This window comes from Heterocephalus glaber, unplaced genomic scaffold (genome assembly GCF_053883595.1).
Source record: "Heterocephalus glaber isolate CG9 unplaced genomic scaffold, H.glaber_assembly_v1.0 deba00001600, whole genome shotgun sequence".
Taxonomy (NCBI): Eukaryota; Metazoa; Chordata; class Mammalia; order Rodentia; family Bathyergidae; genus Heterocephalus; species Heterocephalus glaber.
Genome location: NW_028258372.1, coordinates 19,451,094 through 19,461,791, shown reverse-complemented (window position 1 = coordinate 19,461,791; position 10,698 = coordinate 19,451,094). Strand labels below are relative to the sequence as shown.

Genomic DNA, 10,698 nt, shown 5'->3' with positions numbered 1-10,698 from the left:
TCCAGTTCTTTAAGGCCTTTTCCAAGAATGGCTTAGGAACAACATTGCCAGGTAGGTGTCCTGGTTCTGGCTGTCCTGTTGGCATTGTCAGTGTCTTCCTTTCACTGCCACCCTCTTTTACTGTGGTTTCTAATGCAGTGTTGAGAGAGACCTCTCCACAGGGTGAGGAGGCCCCCAAGTGGAGCCTAACACATTTTCCTAAAAGTGTCCTCCCAGTCAGATGCCTTAGGAAGGTCGGTCTGACAAGCCCTGCAGTTGTGGCCCATCCAGGGTTCTGAGGGGGGGTGGCAGGAGCACCATGTTCCAAGGATGGTATTCATGTCAAAATGGGATTAGTGTCAGGACAGGCCAGACAGGCCCTGGGCAGAGCCCTCACGAGGCATTTCTGAAGCACTCTTTCTTGCCTGCTGGGGAATGGGTCTCCTTGCTTTGCTTTGGGCCACAGGAGAAGGCCTGGCTTGTGCTCTGGGCCCCTTACTGTGAGTAAAGTTCACAAGGGTCTGAAGTCTTCCCTTCTCTCCTGACCCCACCCCTGTCTATGCCTGTTTTCCTTCACAGTGGCTGGTGCTAATGTGCAGACGCTTCGGGAGAGACTCATTGATGCCCTGGAGTCCCACCATGACACATGGCCCCCGGCCTGTCCACCACTGGAACCTGCCAAGTATTTTGGGCTGGGGCAGGCTTAGTGCAGCATAGGTCAGGGTCCCAGGCCAAGGAATGAGAGGGTGGTGGGAATTTCAGGGCAGGGGGACCCACATTGATTCTTCCTGTTGCCTTTGCCTTGGGGCAGACAATGCAGTCTGCCAGCAACACTTTGGAGTAGCTGGTGGTGGGTTCCTCTTGCTGCAAGTGCTGCTGAGGAGTCTTGTGCTCCAGTAGTCCATGCTGCCATGTGGGAAGGAAAAGACAGATGGAGTTCTCCAAATCAGACCTGCTGTAGCTTCTCCCACCTGTCCTTAGGAATATTTGGAGTACAGCAGGATTTCACGTGATCTAACCCAGGAAAGGCCACTGACAGAATAAGCATGAAGAGGACCAAGTAGATAATATACCACTGAGAGGAAAAGGGAAGGAACCCCAAAGAGTAAAGCCTTGTCTCTGTAAACTGAAAATGGTCATTTTTCTGGGCAGTGGCTGTGACTAGGGGTGGGGGTGGCTGTTCACTCCCTGTGCCACAGAACATCAGGTGCACTGGCTGGCGTCCTGTACACACCTGCCAGACCAGCTTCCTGGTTGCCTCTTTTCTAGGAAAATGAGGGCAGTGAGGTGTGTGGTATCTTGTACAACCTCTCTCAAAGAGCAATCAGCCATATTATAAACAGTGGACTCCCTGTTTCTGAATGAGAACTCAAGCCCACTGTGACAGGGACTGGTGTCAAGAAGGAACAACTTCATGCACCAGCAGGGACTGCTGAGGGGGCCCAGCCTCAAACACAGTGAAGGTCCAGGTCTGGGAAGGTGACAGGGCAGGAGTGTGTGCTTGCAGGCCATCTGGGGAAGTGGTGAGAGGCCAGCATATGACGCCACCCCAGAGATTGGCAGTATCACAACACCTTCAACCCACTGAGCGGGTGCATTCTGACCTTGTACCCTGACCCTCTCCTCTCTAGTGTATCTGTTCATACTGCTGCAGGGCTGGGATCCAGCAACCACCTCATGTTGAGCCTCCTTTTTGGGGGTTGGTCGCTGCCATGTCCTTGGATCCAGTAGAGGGAAGTGAGGTACCAAGTTGAGAATAAAAAGATGTGAGATGGGCCGAGGATTTAGCTCAGTGGCACTGTGCCTGCCTGGCAAGCACAAGGTCCTGAGTTCAATCTCCAGTACCAAAAAAAAAAAAGATGTTCCACCTCCTGCCTTGCAAGCAGAAGGGCCCAAGTTCGATCCCCGGTTCCAAAAAAAAAGGTTGTGAGCTGCGCATACTGGCACACACTCATAATCCCAGCTACTCAGGAGGCTGAGGCAGGCAGATCAAAGGTTTGAGGTCAGCCTGGGTATCTTGATGAGGCCCTGTGTCAAAAATTAAAATGAGGTCCCAGGGATTTAGCTCAGTGGTTCTGCCGCCTGCCTCACAAGTGCAAGGTCCTGAGTTCAATCCCTGGTACCAAAAAAAAACCCAATTAAAATGGGTTTGATCCTCAGTATTGAAAAAATGTGGTCTCCTTTTCCACCGTGCCAGCTTCTCACTGGCTGGCTTCTCACCAGCTGGCTTCTCAAGCATATGTGGGTTGTTCTCTTTTTCATTAGAATAAGAAAAATTATTTTGTATTTTCTGTTGTAACTTTTGAGTTCTTAAAACAATTTGTAGCTTAATTCTCTGATTGGGGTAATAAAATTTGCTGCTTTAATCATTTCCACCTGAGAAAACTGGAGCTCAGTTTTCTTATCTTAAACTAAGGAGGTTGGATTAGTTAGCTGGTGAGGTCTCTTGTACACAGGACTCTGGTTCTCTGGTTCTGTCTTTTCTCTTCTCCTTCTGCTTCCCTTTCTCCAACTCCCTCCAGTAAGGATCAAACCCAGGGCCTGGTTTGTGTTAGGTGGGTGCTCTACACTGAGCTATACCCCTAGCCCTCTGGCTCCCTGTTTGTTCCTCCTCCTGAGAGGAAAACGCAGCCTTCCCAATTGGTCCTGACTTGCTGCAGATCCAGACTTGTACCTGATGGGTTATAATTGTCGGTGAGCCTGGGCCATATAGAGGCAGCTGGCCTCAAAACCTCCCTAAGTCCTCCCCAGCCTGCCTTCTGCCCACTCCTGATTCCTGAAAGAGACAGAAAAAATAAAAGCAGCCAAGGTGGGTTGTCAGGTGACATGGGCAACATCCTTTGAGACTAAAGGTTTGGTTTCCTCCCCCTGGAGCACTGGAAGAGGGAGATTACAGAGGTACAAGGTGACACCACTGGAGTTTTGCCTCATTCCCCCTGGGTGTTGAGTGACCACCAGAGTTGTCTCTTAACAGGCTGGAGGAGATTGATGGAGTCTTTGCAAGAAACAATGAAGAGTACCTGGCCTTGATCTTTGAACATGAAGGCTCCTACCTGGGTAGAGAGGTGAGCCACTTCAGGTTCCCTGCAACACTGGGATGCCCATTGGGAGGGAGCCTCCATTCGGGAGCAGGGCTTTTCCTGCCAATGTTAGTGTCTTGTCCCCGTGTGTTTCTTAGCTAGGTACTGCCTGGCCCCTGCTGAGAGAGATGTGTAGGGGCTGGACCTTTCCACTTAAAACCTCTGTGCCTGCTTCTCTCTCCTTAATGCCAATTATAAACCCTGTTTATTGAGTATAGGACTCAATTACTAACACACTTATCTGCTTGTCTCACAACTAACAAAGACTACCAAATAAAATATCGAAGATCACATAGCTAATAAAGGAAAATAAGGCTTTGACCCAGGACTGTCTGACCTCAAAGCCAGTGCTACTTCCACAGTACACCATCTGCACAGAATTGGAGTACAACATTAGGGGAGGTGGGAACATTAGAGACAATTCTGTTTCTCATGAGGAAGGGGTTCCCTTACTGAGTGCTACCAATTGAATTTCCACTCCATTACTTACATGGTATATCATTGGTCAAATCGCTCTATTTTTCTGAGCCTCATTTCCCTGTCTATAGAGTAAGCATAGTTACATTTCTTTATAGTAATACTGGAAAAGTCTGGTGAGGCAGTTTAATGAAAGGGTCTAGATTAGTAGCTGGCATGTAATAGATGCTTTATAAAGATTATCTCCTGGGATTTAGCCCAGTGGTTCTGCCACCTGCCTCGAAAGCGCAAGGTCCCGAGTTCGATCCCTGGTACCAAAAAAATAAAAAGATTATCTCCTAGCTTAATGCCAAGTGCCCACTATGCTGCTGGATCAGAGACATCCCCACAGACTGCTTGAACACTTTTCCCAGATGCACAGTGGGATGTGCCAGTTCATGGGGCATGTTCTGGGCTGTGCAGGGAGATGAGACCTCAGAGGCCCACTATGGGTCAGAAATGGTTTTCCTGCTGAAGCACATCCAGCGTAGTTGATGGTGCTCTGGAACTGAAACCAGAAGCACCTCCAGGCCTCTCAGCTCTTCAGGGAAAACACAGAAGGTGGAGAGGTGCAAGCAGCTTTGCTGAAGGAGTCCTGACCTTCTAGGGTTGCTGTCCATGCCTGGGTCAGATCTTTCGTACAGAGATTGACAAATCTGATTGGAGTCAGCTCTTCTCCCACCTCCACAGTCCCCTGAGTAATCAGAGCAGGGCCCTATGTCCATGCAGAGGTGCCTGGGGAGGGTTACTTGAACAGCAGCAGGGCAGTGGGCTAAGAGGCCCACTCAGGAGTTCAAACCCCATACTGGCTGTGTGCTCTGGAGATATGATGCACTTCTAAGCCTCAGGTTTCTCAGCTCTAAAACAGGGGGGTTTTTTTTGTTTTTTGGTACACGTTTGTGGTACATAATGATTACATTCATCATGGGGAGTTGTTATTTGACATTTCTTAATTCTTTTTTTTAATCCCCTTCCCTTCTTCTGCTTTCCCTTCCCTGTATCTCTTGGAGACCTTCATATACAAATGCATATATATATATTTAAATACATACTGGCATGTTTGTAATCCATGATGATCATGTCCCTTGTAGGGTGCATATACACAACACTTCATAGTCCCCCACTCCTCACCTTTTTAAAATCTCACTTGCCTCCCTTTTTCCCGCTCCCTTCATCTCTTGGTTGCTTTCTCATATGCTTAAGATCCATTTCACTGTTTCCAGTTGAGGATTTTTAAAATAAATATTTATATATCTACTCATGTAACCTTCTAAACAACCCCCAGAGACTGGTGTTACTATTATTATAATTTTACAAGTAAGAAAATTGAGTCAGGGAGAATTTTGGTTCAGTGGAACCAGGATTCACAAGCTGGCAGCCATAGTGTACTACTCCTAATGGCAGTTCCTGTTTTAGTGTTGGTCTGAAAATTAAAGAGACCATCTATATATAGTACGTAATGCACAATAAATGTTAGTTAATACTTTCCCTTCTTATTTTTATCTAAAAATAATATGATGTCTGATGAGTATATTTTTCTGACCTGGAATATAGGTAGGTTTGTAATATAAGAAAACAATAAAACCGGATTTTATTGTGCCTTTTATAAATTTATTTTATTAGAAAGAAAATTACATTGATTTGAGGTTGCCCTACAAAATGCGAAGTGTGTGGTCTGCACCGTTCTGAGGCCCCTCCTCTTGAGTGGTTTTTGGCTCTTGTTACCTAAGGATTGATTGCAGTTGGTGGCATGAAGGTCTCATTCATCATGATGGTCTACTTTTTGAAATGTTTTAAGTCTGGACAAAGCACAGCTGCCACCTGGTGCCTGCCCAGCACTAAGCTGGGACTCAGCTGCTGGCTCCCTCTACTGGCTTAGCCCCCTGATGTCCTACTGTCTCTACAGGTAACTCTGGACCTGTCTCAGCACCAAGGCTTAGCGGTGCGCAGGGTCCTGAACACAGAGGGCAACGTGGTGAGCAAGTTTGGTGTCACAGACTTCCCATCTTGCTACCTGCTGTTTCGGAATGGCTCTGTCTCCCGAGTCCCTGTGTGAGTGCAGTATCTCCCTGTCCTCCCTCTTCTCCCTCCCTGTACTCATCCTTCCTTCCCTGAGTGGCCACAGCCCTGGCACACAGGTCCTTTCTTCTTGGAGAATCCTCTGAGAACAGGAGAAGCATCAGTGCAGGAGAGCAGTTGTCAGCCTCTCTGGGGGACAGGGCCCTACAGCCTCTGCCATCCAGGGTCCTGCCTCAACCCTGACTGTCTCTATATCATCCACACCCAACCCTGGCCCTATTCCCCATCCTCCTCTGTCCACAGACAGAGACTCGCTGGCAGGCTACAGGCCTGGCAAGGACTCAAATATGCCTGACCCTCCCTCCCTTTGGTTTTCTAATTGCAGAAAAGTTCATTAGGAGCCAGACAATAGCCTGTTCCAAAATCCGAGAGAAAACAATCAGGCCAGCTTTAGCCCCTCTGTCAAGCTCCTGCTGTTGAATGGTCCGCTAAATGGCGCCAGATGGTGCCTCAGTGCCCTCCATGGGCAGATGATTGATGTCAGCCTGGCCCTGCCGGCTGGAGCTTGAGGGCCAGGGAGAACAGAGATCGTCTGAGGTGCCCAGTGAACTGCTCCTTGGGGCATCAGTGCCATCCTGTACTGAGGCTGGACAGGGTAGCCACTTGCCCTTGCCCTGACCCAGATCACCAGGCCCTGTTGGGGCAGGCCCGTCAGAGTCAAGAACCATCCTGGCCACCTGGGCTCCAGGAGGGTGAGATTCTGGGCAGGCCCAGAAAGTGCCAGCCCTGGTGGGGAGAGGAGGCATTGTTTCTTCACTTGGAGTTGGTGGAGGAGAAAATTGTTTGTGACGATGCCACTCCCCAGCCATCTGCTCATCGATAAACACTGGGCCGGGACAGCAGAATGGAAAGCAATGCTTCCTGATGCCAGCTCCCCTGGGGCATCCCACCACACTGCTGCTGGGCTGGGCATCTCTGCCTCCAGGTGGCCTGACCCTGGTGAGTGAGAAGACTTTGTTTTCGGGAGACATTTCTTGCCTGTGAGGACTCTGCTGTATCAAAGAGAGAAATCAAGAGGGTTTGGAGAATCTTGATGGTTCTTTATCGTTAATGCTATTTTATTAAAAATCACATATCAAACTCCTTTGACTTGGAGACCAATGTCATCTCATGGTACTTGTGAGTGAGCAGCTGCCTTGAGGTCAGCTCCTTTTGAAACTTTGGTCTGAGATAGGTAGCCAAACCCAGCTAGTCCTGTTCATGGCAGATTTTTTTGGTTTTTTTGGCAGTGCTGGGGATCCAACTCAAGGCCTTGTGCATGTTGGCAAGCACTCTAATGCGCTATACCCCCAGCTCTTCGTGAAGACAGTACTGTCCTACAGGTGTTTTGTCCCAGTTTGTTCAGACTGTGGCCCTGCTGGAGTCAGAGCAGGTTGCAGGATTCTTTGGTCCTGCTGCTTTTCCAGGTGGTGGGGCCATACTAGGCTGGTATCAAAGAGGTTTTCTACAGTGTGTGCAGTGAGTAGCAGAAGGGGTGAATGAGGCCTTGGTAGCCTAATTTTGACCTCACCAAGTGTGAGAAGAAACTAAGTTCAGGTATTTCTTGCTAAGCCTTTCTGTCAGAGGAGCCACCCTGCTTCCTCTGCTGACATTGGTCAGTCCTGGGATTTGTCCTTTGTACCTACTGCTTCCCCTGTGCTCTCGTCCCTCACAGGTTGAAGGAGTCTAGGTCCTTCTACACTGCCTACCTGCAGAGGCTCTCTGGGCTCACCAGGGAGAGTACCCCGACTACAGCCGTACCAACCACTCCTGACAAGATAGCGCCGACAGTGTGGAAATTTGCTGATCAGTAAGGCCACACCCAGCTCCCCTCATACTCGCAGCCATCACAGACCACACCTCCTTTATTCACACTGTCATCTTTATCCTGTTCCTGTTGTGGCTATAGCACCTGCTATTTTGAGCCTAGATTCCCGCCTGACCCCAAAGGCTGGCCTTGACCTTTGGGGTCCCCCTACTGCTGGCCATTCACAGGGAGTGCAGCAGTTAATTGGCAGCTTCTCAGGTATCTGCTGCCGGGGCCCCAGTGCTGAATGTGGAGAGTGCCAAATAGTACATCATGTTATCCTTTGTGATGGAAGGAATACTGTCCAGTCAGTGCCCATATCACTGAAGCCACCTTCCCCATACTATGTCATTTGGTCATGAGGCTACTTCTTGAGGCGCATGAGACTGGAGAAGTAAACTGAGGCTGAGGACACCAGAGTGGGGTGCAGAGAGGGGACATTGCCCAGAGGGTAAAGCATAGATAGTGACTGTGTTCGCCTTGTTGTTGGCATTGCTGGTTTTCTATACCTTCAGGAGGCAGATTTAGTAGCGCGATTTATTTATTTTATATGTGAGGTACCTGGAGCCTAGTAAGGTAGATTGAGTTGCCCAAGTTCACAGAAGTAGCTCACCCTGAAGCTCAGGCCAGAACCAGGTCACAGGAGGTAGGTAGAGAGCAGCCAGCATCCAGGGCTCTTCCCATCAGCCCTGAGCCAAGCCCCAAGGGTGCATGGTGGGCATGGGGTGGTGTGGCCAGCTGGATCCCCCAGCCTCTCCCCAGGTTGTGATGGACTCCAAGGTCTGGCAGCTGTAAACACCATATCAGCCTAGAAAGAAACACAAAGCATGCTGCCCACTCTTCCCCTCCACTGTTCCAGCCCCAGCCTTGATGGGCAGCTACACCTCTGGTCTTTCACAGCAGCTTTTCCAGAGCAGTTTATGTGTACTATTGGTCTGTTTGTCTGCCCCCGGGGGACTTTGCTCAGAACAAAGAATGAAGCCCAGCCTCACTAAGGTCCTGATTAGTGAGTCACAGGAGGGGCTGGCTATGGGACTAAAGAGGAGAAACTCCTCCTTCTTGCCACAATGTATACTTTTATTTGATCCTCTTAGCAACCTACCTATGAGCAAGGTATTGTTATTCCTATTGTATAGGAATTGAGACTCAAAGAAGTTAAGCTATTCACTCAAGGTCACTCAGTGAATTACCAGCAGAGCCAGTGCTGACTTATAGGACTCTGTACCATCAGCAAAGCCCTTCCTCTTCTGTCCCTTTACCTCTGTGTGCTCCTCCCTAGCCCCTGCCTGGTGGCTAATGCCCCCTTTTCCTCTGCTTTCCTCTGGGTTCTCAGCTCCAAGATCTACATGGCTGACCTGGAATCTGCACTACACTACATCCTGCGGGTAGAAGTGGGCAAGTTCTCGGTCCTGGAAGGGGAGCGCCTGGTGGCCCTGAAAAAGTTTGTGGCAGTGTTGGCCAAGGTGAGCAAGGCCCTGGCTCCCGTCATCTCTGCAGTTCCACATGTGACAGTATACATGCCTGAAAATCACATGCCATGCCAGCCCCTCCCTGCAGGGCCTGGCTGTATACTTGGGCCCTCGGCCTTCCCAGTCTATCATGGCTGCTGCCCTCTAGTCAATCATACCCCACATCCAACCTGTACTACTAGAAACACCCTGAGTAGGGTGTGGGTGGGACACAGGCCAGAGGTACCAACACCTATTCATGACTCACTCCACCAGCCTGCTTGAATCTTCCACCTCATTTGGGTCCTGGAGTATGGCTTCTCACTCCCTGTGTGGTTACTGGGAAAGCAGGACCACTGGCACACCACAGTGAAGAGAATGCCTTCCTGAAAATCCTGTCCTCCCAGCCACTGTGACCAGGTGCCTTGCCCTTGCCCTGCCTGCCATATTCCTTTGTAGTTTCCTGGGAAGGTGTCTGCTCCATGGGGTAGAGCTCCTGCTTGTGAGGCCTATTGTCCATTCAGCCTTTAATTATCTTCCCTACTCTGCAAGGTGGCAAGTATTGTGCCTGCCATTATGAGGTGCAGGGGTTCAGGTGACTTGCCCTAGGTCTCCCAGCGAGGAGGCATTCTGGCTGGGTGAGGTCCTCTGCAAAGTCCACACTCCTCCTTTCTAGGGAGGATTGGGCTGCTTCCCCCTCACTACACCCCCTCTGGTTCCAGATCCACTGCCAGTGCTGTTCTGCTTAAACCTAGGTGGCTGCTGCAGAGGGCTGCTGAGTCAGATGCAGGCACTGGTCCTCTTCAGGGCTGACTGCTGATTCAGCCACCCTCATTCTGAGCTACGACCGTCCTTGGGCCACTGTGTGCCTCTCAGGAACTTCCTGCATCTGTCCCCCTTTCCCACCTCACTAGTCCTTGACCTCCTGGCCAACTTGGCTTGGTCAAGTACTCTCGTGAGTACACTGAGAGAACCCTATGAAGGATGTTGTAGCCTAAGGCATGACAGCCTTCAGCGCCTCTTTTTGGTCCACAGAGTGAGCCCATTGTGGTAATAAAGGCCTTTTCTCAGAGATCTGAGAACTCCTATTCCCTACGGTACTGAGGCCTGAGGCAAACAGGCCTGAGACAGACAGCTGGACACTCAAGATGAAAACCCTAGAACAATTCTATGTGGCATCCTCCTATTCCAGCATGTTCTCCTAGAATACGTCAGGAGATGAGAAATTCAGTCTGGTCCAGTCCAGTCCACTGCAAGGAAACCCTCCCAGCGCAATAGTTTCCTGTGTGCTACTCGTATATCTCAGCTATACACCAAGCTGGTTGGGAGTGTGGCCTCTGTTGGGGCTGTTTGCAGCCAGTCTGAGGAGAAAGAGATTCAAAAAGTGCCTGAATTGAGTGGAGGCTTCAGCGATACCTCTGGGTGTGTCTACACGATTGCTGCTTGCAGCCCATGCTGGAAGATGACCAGGAGGAATGTGAGATGACAGGGTAGCCTTGGAGCAGAGGGAAGCCAGCTCCCAGTGTGGGAGCAGAGGCTCACACTGGTTATGGAGATCCTGTTTGACCTTTGCCTACATATCTGCCTGGAGACTGCAGTGTTTTGGCCTCAGCCATGCTTGAGTAACTGCTTCCTGAATGATAACAATAGAAGCAGCTCGTTTGCTTGAACTCTGACAGGCTGGCAGACTGCATAGTGCACTGTGTTTTCTCTTACATTTATTTCTCATAAACTCCATGGGTGGGTACCAGTACACTCTCCATTTTATAGATGAGATGACAGCCCAGAGGATGGGCCACCTTGCCCAGGGAGGGGATTTGCACCCACATCTCATCTAGCCTCTGCTCTAAACACCTGGTGCTTGTGGGCA

At 49.9% G+C, this 10,698-nt stretch overlaps 1 protein-coding gene across 1 annotated transcript in view; it reads left to right on the top strand.

The window, feature by feature from the left end:
- Qsox1 (quiescin sulfhydryl oxidase 1) overlaps positions 1-10,698 on the top strand; it is a 40,549-nt gene that overhangs the window by 20,612 nt on the left and 9,239 nt on the right. Inside the window, exons 3-8 of the mRNA XM_004853330.4 lie at positions 6-51; positions 559-661; positions 2,954-3,044; positions 5,422-5,567; positions 7,249-7,383; positions 8,714-8,843. Coding sequence (XP_004853387.1) covers positions 6-51; positions 559-661; positions 2,954-3,044; positions 5,422-5,567; positions 7,249-7,383; positions 8,714-8,843 — 651 coding nt within the window. The remainder of the gene's footprint in view (positions 1-5; positions 52-558; positions 662-2,953; positions 3,045-5,421; positions 5,568-7,248; positions 7,384-8,713; positions 8,844-10,698) is intronic.